A 19,148-nucleotide genomic window follows, 5' to 3' on the forward strand; every position below is an offset into this window, starting at 1 on the left:
AAACTTTTGGCTTCTTGTAAAGAAGCAGAAACAATAAACATTTTTCTTACATAATGTAAAGCTATATTAGCCATACGTAGAGGCAAAATTTTCTAGTGATTACCAGTTTACTAGAAGCAAAAATCTTTGAATTTAAGCATTATTTTAAACATCTGAATAGATCTGTAACACTGTTAAAAAGAAATTTTCTTGAACACAGGGAAAAACTTTTTTAGGCATTGTTTGCAAAACAAAAGAAAAGGCCACAAGCCGCTTTGGGGCTGCCCAGAGCCCTGTATTGACTCAAAGGTAAAATACTTTTTAATCTGAGCATTAATCTTAAATTTGCAATCAAACTGCAAGCTGCAGTCAATGGAACAATGGCAGTTTTAACCATAATTTTTAAGTTTTTGTGCAAGGTTAGGATAATACCTACAACTTTAGGAAAGCAAAACCTATGTTTAAAACAATTTATCACTGTTAAAATCAATATTAGAAGCATTACTATCATATTACGAAGTTTGGATATCAATACCTATGAATACCTATTAAAGCAAGCTTTAACGCTTTAATAAAGAGGCATTGCTTTATATCTTATCTTAAATTTTACTATTTAGGATAGGAACCACATTAATCATTATCTAAACTAGAAATATCTTAAGAGACTCAGCCTCTGAAGCTTAATCTCAAACTCTAACTCGATTAGCCGTGTGTCCCTATGAGTAGCACCTCCCAAAGTGGTGACTATAGGTGAAGCGGGAGATTCGCAAGAGGACCAATTCTCATTAAGGTAATGGGCAATTCCTCTATCTGAGTGATTTTTGTTAAAATTCAGTCCATCATCAGAGTTTCCACATTTATCAATTTTTGAGTTAAGAAGATCTTTTTCTGAGGAGGCCTTCTCTGATAGGCACTCCTCCTGAGATACCACAAGCTCCGCCTGAGGGCGATTTAGCCCTGGAAAAGTTGCATCTTTTATAGCATCATTTACAAGCGCCCAGAGGCCTAGGGTAAAATTATCTGTCTGAGCGATATTCAGGGCCTCACCAACTTTCTCCCAGGTTCCACAATCTATCGTTTCTTCTTCTTTGAACCATGGACAACAGCTATCTATCTTATCTAAAAAATTTCTTACTAATTGTACTTCAAGCCTTACTCCTCTGGCCTGAAGCAACTCCTGAAAACTAAAAACAACCGCCTGATCCATGACTTTAAACCCTTCCTTCTTCCACCTAAACAGCTTTCTAAAAAGCTGCGGCACACCGCCTGTCTCCGTATCTAGTTCTGATTAACGAACTACTGACTCCAAGCAGAAACAGTGTTGGGTCAGCACTGATTCAAACTTGATTCGTATCCTACCGCATCCTCAGCAACACTTTACAAAACTGAAATATTAGGCTAGCGCTAGCATGTGTACCTGTCCGATGCTCCGATGCTCCTCCGATACGAAGATCCTTTTCTTTCTTGTGGAGCTCCACACAGCAGTCGTTTCTCTTAGCATCCCTCTGCCATTCTTCAGGTCCCTGTTCGGGCGCCAACTGTTGCGGCCTGCCCGCAGTCCACAACACGAACGGTTCAACTGAGAATGGCAGTTCGAACTGAAAAGAGAGGAATCTAGACGGGGCGGAAGAAACAATGGAGCCAAGACAACAAACATTCTGATCAAGGCTCAATTTTACTATTTTCAGACACTCAGTTATAAAGGAAGGGGGAGGGAACCCAACTTCCCGCCAAGTAACTCAGGGTCCAGTAGCAGGACAAACACGTGTGTGCCTCCAGGCAGCAAAGGCAGGTTCCAGCAGTAGGCGTGGCAGGACGAATGAGCCGGTAGCTCCACCCTTGAGCAAGCAGGTTCCAGGCTGGGGGAAGGGAGGCCACAGACCTCTGTAGGCCTTTTACAGAGCTGGTGCATATAGAGATAGAGATAGAGATAGAGATAGATTCAGGCACTCACATTAAAAAAAGAAGAAAGAAAAAAATAAATAGAAAAAGAAGAAAAAAATCTCAAAAACCTAGGGAAAAAAAAACATTTTTAAAGGAGTCTATGAGCCGGGCGTGGTGGCTCACGCCTTTAATCCCAGCACTTGGGAGGCAGAGGCAGGCGGATTTCTGAGTTCGAGGCCAGCCTGGTCTACAGAGTGAGTTCCAGGACAGCCAGGGCTATACAGAGAAACCCTGTTTTGAAAAACCAAAAAAAAAAAAAAAAAAGAGTCTATGATGGCAGCCAGTGGCAGGATGGTGTCAGGAATAGGAGTTGAGAAATCACATCTTGATTGGAAGCACAGCACAGAAGGGGCGGGTGTACTGTGGTGCAAAGCTTTGAAACCTTGTCACTGTTCTCCCAGTGCCAAACTTCTCCAGCAAGGCCACACCCCCTATGACTTCTGACGCCTTCATCAGTTGTTCATCAAGTATTCAAGCATGCAAGACTATGAGAGACATTTGTCCCTCAAGCTACCATGATTTCCCTTACTTCATATGCAAACTGCCCAGCTTGCATGCTTTGTCAGAGAGCACCATGGTGCTTGTGGTGCACTGTCTGCACACAGCTCCGCTAGCTGTTTCCTTTAGAGAAGACTAACTTTTATACCTTCTTTTTCTCCCAGAACAACATAGCTGAAGTACAAGAGCTACATTCTGAACTAATGTGGAAGGATTTTATAGACCACATCAGCAGTCTCCTACACAGTGTTGAAGTAGAAGTCAGTTACTTTGCAGCTGGAATTATCGCCCATTTAATATCCAGAGGTGAACAAGCATGGACCTTGAGCCGAAGCCAGAGGAATTCTCTCCTTGATGATTTGGTAGAGTCATTTGCTGTTTTCTGGAATGATCCAAGCTATATTTGTAATAGTTAAATATAAAAGCTTCATAATGTAGTAATAGTTAAAATAAATATTGTAACATATCCTATGCCTTGTGTCTTCTAGCATTCAGCTATTTTGAAGTGGCCAACTCCAGAGTGTGAGATGGTAGCATACAGGTAACTAGCGTGATTATGAAATAATCCTGTCATTTTTCTTACAATCTTGACTTCAAGTACAATCTCATAGGACTGCTTTTCAGTAAAGTAAAGTAGTTGCTTATTGTGGTGCCTGCTTAGAATCCCAGCACTGTGGAGACTGAGGCAGGACTGCCACGGTCCAGTCTAGGCTTGGACAAGAACCTGTCTCAAGGTAGATTTTAAAGAAATATTTTGGCTTATTTTCTACTATTCATTCATCATCCCTTTTTCCTTATTATTGAAGGCAGATCTCTGAAATCTATCTGCAGTTTAACTTTAAAGTTGACCAAGTGGGCCGGGGTTCTATGCCTGGTAGAATGCAGTCTGTCATTCATAGAATCCTGGGTTTGGGATCCCCATCACCACGTAAACTGCATGTGGCAGCCCTCGCCTGTAACACTGATGCTGGGTGGTCAAAGGTCATCCTAGGCTACAGGGCAAGCTTGCAGCCAGCCTGGGATACGTGGAACCCTGTCACTTAACTACCTCCCCCCAGACAACAACAACAAAACTGGCAGATGGGCAAATTGCTCTCTTAAATATTCCCATTGCTGCATAGTTTTATTACACTTAACTTTTATTGGCTACTTCTTACATGATGGTATATTTTTGATTTCTTTAGTTTTTTGAGATTTTATTTTAAATTTATATGTATTGGTATTTTGGCTGATTATATCTCTGTGCACTGTGTTGCATGCATTGCCCTCGGAGGCCGTTGGATCCTCTGGAGTTGGAGTTGCTAATGGCTGTGAGCCACCGTGTAGATGTTGGGGTCGAGCCTGGGTCGCCTGGAAGATAGTCAGCTCTCCAGCCCCTTTCAACAATTTCAGCCCCATATTTGTTCAGACCAATGCAAACTGAAAGGCACATTCAGTACTTTCTTCATGGTGTCCTACTGTTTATCACTGTCTCCAGTTTTTTACTTTACAAATCAAGGTCTTTAAAGTGTGTATCTTAAGGCCCAGTGTGGTGGCTCACCTCTATAAAAGCAGTACTCAAGAGGCAGAGACAGTGATAATAATTTAACTTTTTTTTTTTTTAAAGATTTATTTATTATATGTAAGTACACTGTAGCTGTCTTCAGACACTCCAGAAGAGGGCGCCAGATCTCGTTGCGGATGGTTGTGAGCCACCATGTGGTTGCTGGGATTTGAACTCTGGACCTTCGGAAGAGCAGTCGGGTGCTCTTACCCACTGAGCCATCTCACCAGCCCATAATTTAACTTTTTAAAAGAGGCAGATGTAGGAAGGCAGGCTACACTACGCATAGCAAGTTTAAGGGCAACCTGGCCTATATACTGAGGTCTACATCTAAAAAGGGGGTGGGGCAGGGCTCATTTTTGTGGCACCCCTAGGTGGTTGTGTCAAGACGAAGCAGTATACCTCCTTCCCAGCCACTAGGTGTCAGAAACTTAATAATGTGGGATAATGAGTGCAAGCTGAGAGCTGGGTAAGAAACCCATGGGCACAGAAGTAGCTTTGGTGTTCTGTGTGGTCCAGATCAGTGGTGGGTACTGCAGAGTTCTCCCATGAGGCAAGCTGTCTTGTCCTATAGCAGAGGATATTGGTACTGAGTGAGAAACATTCTTGTTACAGACCAAAGACAGCTGGAAAAACGAAGCCCAAGTGTTTCTTCTTTATGTTTTAAGATGCATTGTGAGTCCAGTCTGATTGTTCTTAACTTGGTTATGTAAAAAAAGAGAGAGTCGGGTGTGGTGGCACACGCCTTTAATCCCACCCAGCACTTGGGAGGCAGAGACAGGAGGATTTCTGAGTTCGATGACAGCCTGGTCTACAGAGTTCCAGGACAGCCAGGGCTACACAAGAAACCCTGTCTTGAAAAACCAAAAGAGAGAGAGAGAAAAGGAAGGATATTTCTGGATGGACAGATACTACTGTGAGCAGTTGGGGCCCAAAAGAACTAGCAGAAACTTTTTCAGATATCATCTAAAGAAGATGATGTCTGCCAGTATGTTGTCAGAAAGCCCTTAAAGAAAGTAAGAAGCTGGACCAAAAGACCCAAGATTCTACTTCTGAGTCCAGTCAAAACTAGGTCTGTAAGAGTAACAATAATAATTATCTATGTACACACACACACATATATATACACACATATATACATACATACAAACACCGGTGTGTTTGTGTGAGTGAAGGGATGGGGCATGGTGGCACCTGCCTTTAATCCTACCACTTGGGAAGCAGTAGCAGATGAGTGTCTGGAGTTCCAGAGCAGCTAGGACTAAATAGTGAGACCCTGTTTTCAAACTTGGTTATAAAATAAAGGAAAGGGAGAAAGCAGAGGAGGGGGGGAAGATGGCTGGGTAAACGAGTATGGTTGCCACTACACCTGATGACTTACATTCAGTTCCCAGAACCTACACGGTAGTAGGACAAAACCTACTCTGAAAATGTCTTCCTCTTACCTCCACAAGCATACTGTGGAAAAACCACACTTGTGTGCACATGCATATTCTCTCTCTCTCTCTCTCTCTCTCTCTCTCACACACACACACACACACACACACACACACACACACACACACACACACACAAACACACAAATGAGAAAGAAGAAAAGGAACGGCCTGGTGGTAGTGGTGCATGTCTTTAATCCCAGTATTCTTGAGGCAGAGGCAGGTGGGTCTTTGAGTTCAAGGCCAGCCTGGACTGAGGTAAGAGGATCACAGAAAGTTCAAGGTGTTTAGCACTAACTAAAGGATGAGACTCTATCTTTAAAAAGAAAAGCAAAGAAATTTCTGTAGAATGTTTATTATGTTTTGTTTCTGGTGTGTGGAGAGGATGGATCCTTGCACATACCATGGTGTGTGTGTAAAGGCCAGAAGCCAGCTTTCAGGTGACTCCGTTTCTACCGTGGGGTCAGTTGTGTTAGACTTGGTGGCAAGTGCCTTCTCTTGCAGAGCCATCTTACCAGAAAGGACAACAGTTTAAATGTAAGTTAGTTAGTTTATGTTTTAGAGAAGCCATGCATTTTATATGTTTATTCCTCCTCACAATGCCTTCCTTTTCTCCCCTTCTCTGGCCTCTTTCCATCCCCACAGAGTCCCTTCTGCCTTTGTGTTGTGTAAGATCCTCTGCCTCTCAAGTACTCAGCTACTACACCCAACTTCAATACAGTTTAATTGCATTTCTCTCATGGCTAAGAAAGTTGAATATTTTCTTATATTTAGTATCCATTTATATTTCTTCCTTTGAGATTCTTTGCTCTTCATCTGGGTATGTGGTTTACTTGTGAAGTCCTTTTCTAGTGAACACAAAACCCCAGCAACAAGTAAAATCAGGCATGGTGGCATACTAAGATCCCAGACCAGGCAGATAGAGGCAGGAGGATTAGGAGTTAAAGTCAGTCTCATCTATGTGGTACACTTGGGGCCAGCCTGGGCTATATGAGACCTGAAGAGAAAGGAGGGAGCTAAAAGAATGGAGAAGAGAGCTGTTTGCATTGTTGAGCCATGTCATTAGTATCCCTGCCCCTCCCTTTGTCTTTGTCTTTTTTTTTTTTTTTTTTTTTTTGAGGTTTCACAGACTATAACTGTGACCTATATAGTCAGCAAGATGGGCTCCCATTTTATAGGCTGTCCCTTGGCTCTGCTCATTGTCTCCTTTGCTCTGCAGAAGCTTTTGTAAGCATTGTTTTAGGATAGGGCACAGTGGTGCTTGCCTTTAATCCAAGTTGGAGACCGTCCTGGTCTACACAGCAAGTTTCAGGCCAGCCAGAGCTACAGAGAGAGACCCTGTCATGGGGAAATGTTTTGGTTTTATTTTTACATTTTATTTAGTGTGTGTGTCACAGCACATGTATAGATGTCAGAAGACATTTTATGCCCATACTGTACTGTTTGTTGTTAATGGGTCTGTGGTAAAGTGTGCGGTCAGAAAGTCTGCTGTCTCCTTCTGTCTCCTGCATTGCTCCTTCTGCTTAGGTTGCTTTGACATCCAGGATCTTTCTGTTTCCTTTTAAAAGTAGATTATTATTTGTTGTATAGCTTTTACTGCTCCACTTTAAGCTCTGGCCAACTGAGATGCCATCCCTGCCCAGGTTCCCTCGGGTCTATGGATAAAAGACACACACACGCACGCACACACGCACGCACACACACACGCATACACACAAGCTTATTTTCAATCTGCCTTTTTTTTTTTTTTTTTTTGATTTTATTTATTTATTATATGTAAGTACACTTTAGCTGTCTTCAGACACTCCAGAAGAGGGCGCCAGATCTCGTTACGGATGGTTGTGAGCCACCATGTGGTTGCTGGGATTTGAACTCTGGACCTTCGGAAGAGCAGTCGGGTGCTCTTACCCACTGAGTCATCTCACCAGCCCCAACCTGCCTTATTGACTCAATTGCTGAGTACTTCTAATCTCCCACTGCTTTAGTGTGCCCTTCCCAATACTCTTAGCTTAGCACCCTAAATCTGCCCTCTGCTTAATTATGTTTCTAATCTCTCATCTGGGAAACCAGCCTAAGGCTGCTCTGCCTACAATCTCACATGGCTGGTCACCTTTTCTCCCTCTGAAGCAAGGCCAAATCTCTTCCTCCCCTGCGTCTCTTAGCCTGCCTTTGGGGATAACTCAACATACGCATCATCTCTTAGCTTTCCTTCAGCCTAGCAATTGGCCCCTGGCTTCTTTATTGATCAATCAGGAACCAACTGGGGAAGAGGACCTTAGCATCAGAACCACCCTCTACACTATGTGTTCTTGCCCACCTGCCATGATGCATGTTAGACTCTCAGAAGAAAGCCTTGGGAAACCCCATGTCTTCTGTTCTAGGTTTGGAGCTAAACTTTCTCATCGGGCCTGGACTGTTAGTGTTTGCCCTAGCGGTGCCTGCTCTTGGATTTTCATGAGAACGTAAGGGCTATCTTCCTAGTTCTGTGAAGAATGTAATTGGATTTTCATAGAGATTACACTGAATCTGTAGGTGGCTTTCAGTAACGTGACCATCTTCACAATATTCATTTCAACCCATGAGCTTGGAATTCTTCCATCTTTCTGTGTCTTTTTCAGTTTCCCGTGGCCTTCATCCTAGAAGTTTTTACTTCCCTGGCTAGGGTTATTCCTGGGTATTTTACCTTTTATGAAGCCATTGTGCATGGACTATTCTTCCTTGAATTACTTTGCAAATGCTATAGAAGGTCTACTGATTTCATGATGTTGGGGTTTTGTGCTACTATTTTGCAAAAACTGTTAAGAATTATCTGCAAATAGGAATAATTTGACTTTCTCCTTCCCCCTATGCCCTACCTATTTTATTTTCTTGTCTTATTTCTCTAGTTAACACGTAAGAGTCCCAGAATAAATAACAATGGAGAAATGGTCACCCTTGTCTCAGTGCTAGTTTTGAAAGAAATACTTGGGGCGGCATTTGGTATAATGTGGGCTGGAGGCTTGTATCAGCCTAGTTTCCTCAGGCTTTTATCATGAAAGCTGAACTTTGTAAAGGCCTCAAGTCTATAGTTATGTGCTCTGTAACATTCACTCAAGTGTATATGTTGAGCTATCCTGAATCCCTGGAAATGAACCCAGCTAGGTCATGATGCATGATCATCTTATTTCTTTCTTCTTTCTTCTTCTTCTTCTTCTTCTTCTCCTTCTCCTCCTCCTCCTCCTCTAAAGATTTATTTATTCTCCTCCTCTTTTTCTAAAGATTTGTTTATTTATGTATGTATATGAGTACACTGTCTCTGTCTTCAGACACACCAGAAGAGGGCATCAGACCCCATTACAGATGGTTGTGAGCCACCATGTGGTTGCTGGGAATTGAACTCAGGACCTGTGAAAGAACAGTCAGTGCTCCTAAGCACTGAGTCATCTCTCCAGCCCCTGATGTATGATCTTCTAAATGTACTCTTAAATTTGTTTTGTTTTGGTGGTTGGTTTGGTTTTTTTTTTGTTTTTGTTTTAGACAGGGTCCACTATGTAGCCCTGGCTGACCTAGAACCCTGGTGACCTAGCTCACCAAGCCTCATCTCCTCGTGATTGTTGAGGTTAAAGTATATATGCACACTGCTGTGCCCAGCTTCCTTCCACCCTCTAGACCTTAAGTCTTTTTTGCTTGTTATGGAGCTATGGTTTTGGTTTGTTTGTTTGTTTTTCAAGACAGAGTTTCCCTCTTTAGCCCTGTCCATCCTAGACTCTGTCTGTTGGCCAGGCAGGCTGTGAACTCACCAAGATTCTCCTGCTGCTGCTCTGAGTGCTGACGTACAGGTGTGTACCACCACATCCAGCTTATGGAGCTGTTTGAAGTTTTCTCCGTTCCCTTGGCTTAATTTTAATAGGTCATTTAGAATTTTTTTTCAATTTTCTGTAATATAATTTTTCAAAATATTCTCTAATAATCCTCTGGACTTTGTTGTAATTTGTTGTAATACCCTTAACCGCTGATTGTATTAATGGGGTCTCTTTCTTTTGGTTATTTTAGGTAAGTGTACTGTCATCTCTATGCTAGGGAGCAAGTCCTTATTTGATAGGTTCTGTGCATTGTTCTTAGTCTTTGTGTTCCTAGCCATCATCACTGTTGATTGTTTGGGGTTTGCTGGCTTCCCTGGGACCTCTTGAGTTCTCTGGGTCTCAGGTTGTGCAGGCTGTGCTGTTTTATGGAACTCACAGCCCCAGCGGTCCTTGTGCATATTTGTTTATTTATTTATTGTTCTGTTTCCTTGGGGAGTTGTTCACTTTATTAATATGTTGTAGTCTTTACTTCTTCTGCCTCCCCATCCCCATTTTTAAGACAGGGGCTTTCTGCATCACCCTGGTACCCTGGAACTCACCCCATAGACCAGGCTGGCCTCAACCTCTCAGATCCGTCTGCCTCTGCCTCTGCCTCCCAGTTAAAGATGCTCACCACCACATCTGGCTGCTTCTGACTGATTTTAAAATGTACTTTTTTCAGACGTCTAAGTTGGGAAGACCAAAAAAGAAAAAAAAGCTTTTGAAAGATCCACACTCCCTTCCCTTAATACAGTCTTTTACATCCCTCTGGTGTACCAAGGTGTATCTCAGTGTAATCCTCTCTGAAATAGGCATGCAAAGTAAAGGTGTGTGTTGCTCCTTCATATCAGTCTAGAAATGGCGGCATGTGTTTTCTTAAAGTTGTAAGAATCACTACCTAGAAAATGATGCTCTGTATAAATAAAATGTGACTTTGATTCTTTTGAACTCCTAGGTCCTTTAATCCATTCTTTCCACTACTTGGCTGTTTTACGACTCCTGGAGTCCAGCTGTGGGCAGTTTGGGCCATGCAACATGTCTGCAGCAAGAATCGTATGTACCAAAAGTAGAACTATGGCTCCATTTCAGTTCTCCTTTACAGAAAGTCATTTTGGGGGGAGGTGAAAGATTGTTGAGTTTTTCCTATGTGGTTCTGGCAAGCTGGTATAGAACTCACTATGTAGCTCAGGCTGGCCATAAACTCTGCAGAGAATTTATGAGTGTGGGTGTTTTGCCTGTATGTATCTGTACACCACTACATGCTATCAAATTTCCTGGAACTGGAGTTAGAGACAGGTGGGAGCCACCATGTGTGATGTGTTCTTTACTGCCTCCAGAAAGCCTTTGTTTATTTGTTTCTTTTGCTTTTTGAAACAAGATTTTTCTGTGTAGCCCTGGCTGCCTGGAACTCACTCTGTAGACCAGGTTGGCTTGGAACTCAGAGATTTGCCACCTCTGCCCCCAACCCCACCCTAAGTGCTGAGATTAAAGGCATGTGGATCCAGAACATCATTTTTAAGTATATATTGCACAGTTTGGTGTTTTGTTTGAAATTGGTCTCACTGTGTAGATCAGGCTAACCTTGAACTGACAGAGATCTACTTGCCTTTGCCTCCCAAATGCTAGGATTAAAGGCATGTGCCATGACCCTGTCTGCAATGATTTTTTTTTTAAGTACATTTACTTTTTGGTGTATATGTGTATGTGGTGTATGTATGGCTTTGTGGGCACAGTTGACGCCCAGTGGAGTCTTCCTCCACTGCCTTATGCCTTACTCCCACTGAACCAGAAGTTTCCTGTCCAAGGACTTCCTAGTCCTTTGTTTCTCTGTCCCATAATGCTGGGTTACAGACACACATGGCCATGCCTTTTTATGTGGGTTCTAGGATTCGAATTCAGGATTAACCATCTAAAAATCCAGTTCCGGGGGAATTTGATACCCTTTTCTGGGCTCTGGTATGCAAGGGGTACACAGACATACATATATAAAACACCTTTTAAAAAAGATTCCTGAATTCAAGGGAATAAAGTGGAGATGATGAGAGACACCTGGTTCGAGGGTTGTTTGTTTTGTTTTGTGGAGGCGGGGTCTTACTGTGTGGATTTGCTTCATGCACTACCATGCATGGCCTTTGATGTGTTTTTTGCTGTTTTGTTTTAAGCTCTGAAGACTTGTTTTGTTTGTGGGATAACTTTAAAACATTTTTCTTTTCTTTTAGCTTCAAGGTATTGCAGCATGCTGATTGAAGAAGGAGGACTGCAGCATTTGTATAACATCAAAGAACATGAGCAGACAGATCCCTATGTCCAGCAGATTGCTGTGGCCATTCTGGACAGTTTAGAGAAACACATTGTGCGCCATGGAAGGCCCCCTCCCTGTAAAAAGCAGCCCCAGGCCCGACTGAATTGATAGCCATAGATAGTTGTGTAACGAACAGACAACGGGAAGCATTTTTGTGATTGGTTCCTTTGGAATAGCGTGCTCTCTGGTGTTTGGGGGCGGGGTAGGGGGTTGTCTGTGGTAAGAGTCCTGTGATCCATTTGGAATTGGTAATGTACAGTACTGCCCATGTGAACAGTCTGATTTGTTTTGTGATTTTTAACTTATGAGGCAAGAAAGGTCTTCCTTCAATATTGTCTCTTAGGGAATCTCTCTCTCAGTGTTTGAACTTAACTTGTGCTTGAAATTCTACAGTTTCATGGTAAGTTGCACGCACTCTTCCGCAGGCTTCCTTGCAGGTGAGCAAGGCTGCTGACGTGACTTCAGCTCCACCTCGCTGTAATTTTATATTGCTCTGTAAAAATGCACCCATTCTCTGTGTCTCCTTCACAAGATGCCCTTCTTTGTGTGAAGAAAGCTGTTGTGTTTCTAGAAGCTTCTTGCTGTCAGGAGCCTGAGTAGCAGTCAAAGGAACATAAAAGAAAGACCATGAAAGGACCGAGTTGAAGGGAATTAGAAATTGCTTTTGTGGTATAGCTCTGAAAATGGAAAAGGCTCTCCTGGTGTCCCTCTGCTAAGGCGGGAGCAGAGGCTGCTCTCCCTCTGTGCTGAAGGCTGGAAGCACAGACCATTGCTATCCCTTCTTTTCCAAAGTCATTCTCACTCAGTGGAATAGAGTTAAGTTGCTTAGTTAAGATACAATTGACAGAAAATTTGTTGCAAAAATTTAAACTTGAGTTGGGGTGTGGCTCAGTGGTAGAGTATGTTCTTAGAATGTAGGAATTCAATACCCAGCACCACACACAACAAAAAGTTGAATGTTTCTTCTGTTCAAATATGTGTATCTGTCGGGCATCAATGGCTCGTGCCTGCAATCTTAGCACTCAGGAAACTGAGCAGGAGTAGTGCTGTGAGTTTGAGGCCAGCCTGGGTTAGAGTGACATGTAGTGGATCCTCATTATGTGTTCATGTTAGAAAAAGCTCAAGAGGACAGTGGGCCGCTGCTCCGGCTGCAGCTGGATGGCTACTTGTGGAGTCGGCTGGATAAAAGGAAATGGTTTTGATTGGTTAGTCTTTTAGGCAGTTGCCTTTCCTATAAGATAATTGATATATGAAGAGTCAGTTATCATCCTATGAACCCGGGAGGCAGCAAGTTACCAACAAACTTAAATTCCACTATAATTTTAAATTGAGAATAATTCAGACTTATAATCCAGTAATAGCAAGGATGAAACAGAAGGAATTACAGGTAGAGACCACAGAGTTGCAAGCCAGCCTGGGCTACATGGGAAAGACCCTTTCTCACGAAACAAAACAAATATTTTAAGGGGGTCTTGGTGGCACTTGCCCTTAATTCAAAACACTAAGGAACAGGTGGCTCTCAGGGTCAGCATGGACTAGACAGCAAGACCCCATCTCAGAACAAACCAGGATGCTCACATCCTGTTTTGTAAATAGGTTTAATCTGAAATCTCTTCTGACCACATTCATACATGTCTCAAATGTTTTCAGTAGTTTTAAAGTAAGTCAGGAATGTTTCAGTTTAGAAAGGAGCTAGATTAAGCTGTGCATCTGAGTGTGCAGCTGTACCCTAGTGCATGGAAGACAAAGGTGAGAGGAATATGAGTTCTGAACCAGCCTGGACTATAAAGAGTGACCAGCAAGCTCATTGCTAGTATGCTTTTAACATGTCTGACTCATGTTTCATACTACTGTCACACTCCTTGGACTTGAATGTTTCAGACTTCCTTTATAAGGACAAATATTGAATCAGACTGAAAGAAAACAGACACATAGAATTATCAAAAAGCCATATAAAACTATGGTTTATTTCTTACTTCATTGGTTCAAGGAATTTTAAGAGCTGTATGATACGTTTTTACCCAAGATGGTTGCTCAAATCCACCACTGGAGACAAGATTGCCATTCTGAGGCTAGCCTGGGCTACCTAGTGATGCTTGTCTCAGCAGCCTCCATCTCAAAAGATGTCTTTTTCATAGTTAAACACATTTGGAAAAAAGAAAATTCTTTCAAAGGAGTACTTGCTTTTTGTTGACATTTCCCCCTCAATTTTAACGTCTAAGACAAAATTCTGACAATATGATGTAGTCTGCAGTAACTAGCAAGCTTGTGGTGTGGACCTGCCAAGTTTATTAAGAACTTTGGCTTCAAGTGTCAGGACCAAAGTACAGGTGCTATAGGCTATTGCTAACCTTTTACAAAGTTTCAGAAAAATAAAGTCAGGTGTGGTAGAGTACACCTGTACTCCCAGTATCCGCAGCTGCGCAGCAAATTCAGAACCAGCATTTGGTTACCTGATATCCTATCTGGAGAAGCAGAACCAGAAATGGTCAAAAGGCCTACAGAGTGATTGAGAATGACCTGGTACATGAAGGCTCAAAACCAATTCAATTTATATTCTCCAGGCCAGCCGGGGCTAGATTGCCCTAAAACAAACAAACAAACAAACAAACAAACAAAACTTAAAAACAAAAACCCACAAACTCAAAGTGACAGATTGTATCCCAGGTAAATCAAGCTGTTAGTGCCCCTGTTTTTTATTTTTGTTTTTGAGTCTCACCATATGTAGACCCAAGGCTGTAGTCTATATTGATCTCATTCAGTTGACATTCCTGAGTGAGTGGTAGGGTTCCAGGCATGTGCTACCATGTCTGGCTAAGGGATAGCTCTTGCTTTGTTTTGTTTGTTTTTGTTTTTCAAGACAGGGTTTCTCTGTGTAGTCCTGGCTGTCCTAGAACTTCCTCTGTAAACTAGGCTGGCCTCAAACTCAGAGCTTTCAGAGTGCTGGGATTAAAGCTAAAATGTAGTAAATACATATGTGTATTTATAAATTACAAATGTCCAGCCAGCTTCTACAGGCCTCGCATTTGTAATTGGTTGGTACTTCCAAAGCCGTTGGCCTAGTGGTATGCTTTCAGGCATAGTTTAGACTAACCTGAATGGCCTCTTTGAACTAACTCATGAGTATGCTCAGACACAAGCCATTGGGTGAGGCATAGCAAGACTTGGATCTGCTGGAAGAAAAACATGCACAAGGACCCAGGCTCAGTCCCCAGCACCCTGCCAGAGAGGAAACAGAAGTATTAGACTTTGTAAGACTGGTGTTGAATAAAGCAAAATATAGAAATCAAAGCATCTGGGTTTTGTGTACTGAATATGTTTTTGCCATGGTCTCTGTACTCTGAAGTTTGTTTTCCTTCTGGGTTGAGAGTGCAGCTCAGCTCAGTACTGGAGGGAAGCACACTGATTTCAACTCCTACTATCAGAAAAGGAAAAGATGATATTTAATGTTTTCTTTTTTAAGTTATCAATAAAAACCATAAATCAAGAATAGGGGCCAGGCGGTGGTGGCACACACCTTTAATTCCAAGCACTTGGGAGGCAGAGGCAGCTATATCTCTGTGAGATCAAGGTCTGGTCTACATAGCTCTAGGAAGCCAGGGCTATATAGAGAGACCTTGTCTCCAAAACAAAACATCAATCATAAAAATCCATTTAATAAAGCTCTCTTACTAATGAGTCCTTTTAGGCTGGTCTCTGGTCAATTTTTGTCTTTATACTTGTTTTGACTTTTTTCCTTTGTCTCATGGAATCAGAGCTTAAAACTCTCAACCTTCCTGCCTGTGTCCCTCAGCACACCACCTGCCTAGCTTTTTAGTCGCTTCTCTGTGGTGGTTTGAAATTACAGGTGTGTTAGGATAATACTGGTTTGTCTTTGATGCTCTTTGATCATAGGTTCCCCCCTTGGTACATGCTGATGAAAACATTTAATGTGCCAAATTGGGATAAATTAAGGAACAGTAAATTTGGCTCAGTTTTTGGTTCTGTTTGATTTTGTTCTGTGAGACAGCCTCTTTTGTAGCCCAAGCTGGTCTCAAGCTCACTGTGTGTCTGAGGATGACTTGCTACTCTGCCTGCCTTCCCAGGCCATGCTGGGATCACAGTCATGGGCCACTATCCCCAGCCTTTTTTGAGATAGAATCTTGATATATATTCCATGCTGGCCTTAGACTGAGATTATGGCCTTAGTGCTGAGATTATGGGAATGCACTAAGCCAGATTTGCTCCATGTTTCAAAATGCATCCTCCTCCTCCCCCAAGCTCAGAACAATATATAACCATATTCAAAGTTGAAAATGGGAGAAGAGGGAACAGAAATGAACCATTTTGTAATGGTAACCTGCAATCTGTCTCCTCTCCAAAGGCACATTTTTATCAGTTAGTTACTGTGGGACTTTAATTGGATTTTAAACAGTGTTAATAAGCTAAAGGCATAGACTAAGTGCCTACTCTTAGCTGATGTGGGCTCTTTCAGTTTTATCTACATATTTATGTTGAGAGAGTGTTTGGGTCAGATCTGCTCTGAGACTGCTTCCCAAGAGGTTTGCAAAATGCTTTCCTTCTTAAACCCTGTGTAGTGATTTCAGATGATCTCGTTTATCTCATGGATATTGGATGTTTAGTCCTTGTCATTTGCTCTGTGTTGACACAGTTTTAATTTTCAGTGTTAACTCAAAAGTTTTCATTTTAGTTATGATGCAAACCCCACCAGTGATAGGAATAAGAGTATGGTAGAGAAGTTTGCATTGGTTTTTAGGCTCATCACGGCGTGTGTTCCCTAGGATCTCATGGACTTTGCATGATGTGGCACACTGTGGCAAATGCAGTTGTTTGTTTCCAAGACTTAACCCAAGACACTGATGACTAATAGCCTAAGAAGAAGAACTTTCTCCCACCTTTCCACTGCTCTACTTTTTAAAAAGATTAATTATGCAAAACTGAGTGCCGTTTCTTACTATTGTGCTGACAGGGTGCCTCTTTAGGACACAGCCTAGCTGACAGTCAGATCAGTGACAAGTAAAAATATGCCAGCAGTGTGGTAGCTTATACTTGTGACCCTAATGTGCCAGTGGTGGGCAAGGGAGGCCCTGACTTCTGCACCATCTTGGGCTACACCCCTACATTCCCAGCTACAGGGGTGACTGAAGCAGGAGGCTCATTTGAGGACTTAAGTGAGTCACAAGTTTAAAATGAGACTGGGCAACATATGATCCAGCCTCAAGAATATAACTGTAGCTGAGTGTGCTGGTGCGAGGTTGAATTTCAGCACTCAGGAGGCAGAGGCAGAAGCAGAGGCAGGCAGACCTCTTAAGGTAGGGGCCAGCCTGATCTACAGAGTGAGTTCTAGGACAGCCTGGGCTGCACAGAGAAGCCCTGTCTTGGTGGTTAGGGGAAATATATATAGTTTTTAAAAATTTGTCAAAATTATTTTGTGGCAAATCATAAATCTACTTCATTAATGCTAAACACTTGACTTTGAGTTTACTTTATGGAAAAAAATTGAGTTCTTTTAAGTTTTTTGTTCGTTCATTATTGAGTCAGAGTAAGACTCAAGTGTATGAGTCAAATGTGTATTGCTCTTGCTGTTTTAGGACTTGCTATGTAGACCAGCCCTGCCTCTGCCTCTGCCTTTGCCTCCCAAATGCTGGGATTAAAGGCGTGTGCTAATACACCAGGCTCTTTTAACCTTATTTTAATCAACTTTGGAGCAAGATATTCTTTTTTTTTTTTTTTTAAGATTTATTTATTATATGTAAGTAGCTGTCTTCAGACACACCAGAAGAGGGAGTCAGATCTTGTTACGGATGGTTGTGAGCCACCATGTGGTTGCTGGGATTTGAACTCCTGACCTTTGGAAGAGCAGTCGGGTGCTCTTACCCACTGAGCCATCTCACCAGCCCCAAGATATTCTTTAATTAATGAAAAATTAAGACACTTTCATAAAGGGAAGTCTTTTATAGCATTTTTTCCTCAAAAAAGAAATCAATGTTACATGAAGATTTGAATTATCAGATATAAGTCACTGACTTGTGGGCCAGTGAGATGGCTCAGTAGGTAAAGGTGCTTGCTGCCAAGCCTGAGTTCAATTCCCTATGATGGAAGGAGAGAACTGAGTCTCACAAGTTGTCCTCTATCTCCATATGTGCATCATGTACACTCATGCTCCATATTAAATAGATAAGTAAATATACCAAACTTAATCAATGTTTAACATCTCCATTCAGAGGCAGAGAGCAGAAGGATTGTGAGTTGGGAGGCTGGCTTGAGCTACTGAATGAGGTCCAGGCCATCTTGGGCTACATAAAAGATCATGTCTGAAAAATCCAAAAAAAGAGTAAGTAAATTAATGACGAAATCTCCGATGTTTAGGATTCCTCTGTCAAAGACTGGACTTATGATTATGAGAAGCTGTCTTTTGCTTGAATTCTCATGGGATTTAACTCTTTCCAAGAAATGCAAAACCCATCAGAAAGTTGAATGTGTGTGCATTTCAGATACAATTCTGGATTGTCTGGGCTGAAGGTATTCATTCCAGTTATGGCCTGGTAAACAGGAGTATTCTGCACGTAAATCATGCTGTATATTCAGATGGAACATCACTTAAGTATTAATGTTGTATGTACAGATTGAGATTTTTTTTTTTGCCTAAATAAATGTTACAAATTTTATGTAAAGTGTGGTCTACTTTCACGTCAGATACTTTGAAATTTAGTTTTAAGCCAAGCTCCATATTCCTTAGTAATCCATTGTGCTTTCAGAAATCTACAAAAGTCTGTCTACTAGAGCATCATTTCTGTTATGCTAGAACCAGGCTTGCCAGTCAGTACACTGTAACTCCAGTACTGAAACAAGAGGCTCAAATCCAAAGCCGGCCTGTGTGATGTAGTGGTACCTCTTTCCATCTCAAAAAAAAAGTCTATGTTCATCACCCAATGGTAGAAGGAACATCAGACATGCTTTAACACCCTTTAGGGAATTTCATTTTAATGGAGAAAAATAAATAATAGTATTCAACAATGTTCCACAATAGTCCATAGTGCTTATTACAGGGATCAAAGACCACACCTACTTCTAACTAGACAAAAAGTCTAGGAATCTTACTAAGTTGTCCGATTTGGCTTTGAACTCACTCTGTACTCAAGGCAGGTCCTAAACTTGTAATTCCTTCTTCCTCAGCTTCCCAAGTAGCCGGGACAAGTAGGCCTGCACCCAGGACAAGCCAAAGAATCATTACTGTTTAGAATCCACTGAATTATTAAAGCATGTTCATTATAGATGATGCGGATATAGCTGATAAAAGTATTTGCTTACGTACAAGAAATCCTTGGTTGGTGGCCTGGTGAGACTGCTTAGCATGTAAAGGCATTTGCCTTTAACCTGAGTTTGATGCCCAGAACCTATTCAGTAGAAGGAAAAGATTAATTTTAAAAACTGGGGACTTCCACACATGCACCATGGTTTGGATGTAAGCAAGCAAACATACATGTACACACACACACACAAAATGTTTTAAAAAATAGTCCTGGGTCTGATCTCTGGTACTATGTAAAACTGTTTCTGGCTAGATAAATAACTCGGCAGTTAAGAATGAGTACTTGTTCGTTCTCTCTCTCTCTCTCTCTCTC

At 41.9% G+C, this 19,148-nt stretch overlaps 1 protein-coding gene across 2 annotated transcripts in view; it reads left to right on the top strand.

Annotated features, from left to right (window-relative positions):
- LOC110292961 (protein zyg-11 homolog B) overlaps positions 1 to 18,191 on the top strand; it is a 76,907-nt gene extending 58,716 nt beyond the window's left edge. For both annotated transcript variants that reach the window (XM_085839110.1, XM_021160657.3), the window contains exons 11-14: positions 2,586 to 2,783; positions 2,910 to 2,962; positions 10,177 to 10,274; positions 11,441 to 18,191. In XM_085839110.1, the coding sequence (XP_085695236.1) occupies positions 2,586 to 2,783; positions 2,910 to 2,962; positions 10,177 to 10,274; positions 11,441 to 11,631 (540 nt within the window). In that variant the 3' untranslated portion in view covers positions 11,632 to 18,191. The remainder of the gene's footprint in view (positions 1 to 2,585; positions 2,784 to 2,909; positions 2,963 to 10,176; positions 10,275 to 11,440) is intronic.
- The last annotated feature ends 957 nt before the right edge of the window (positions 18,192 to 19,148 follow it).

Source organism: Mus caroli, unplaced genomic scaffold (assembly GCF_978045245.1).
Source record: "Mus caroli unplaced genomic scaffold, Mus_caroli_1 scaffold_6, whole genome shotgun sequence".
Classification (NCBI taxonomy): Eukaryota; Metazoa; Chordata; class Mammalia; order Rodentia; family Muridae; genus Mus; species Mus caroli.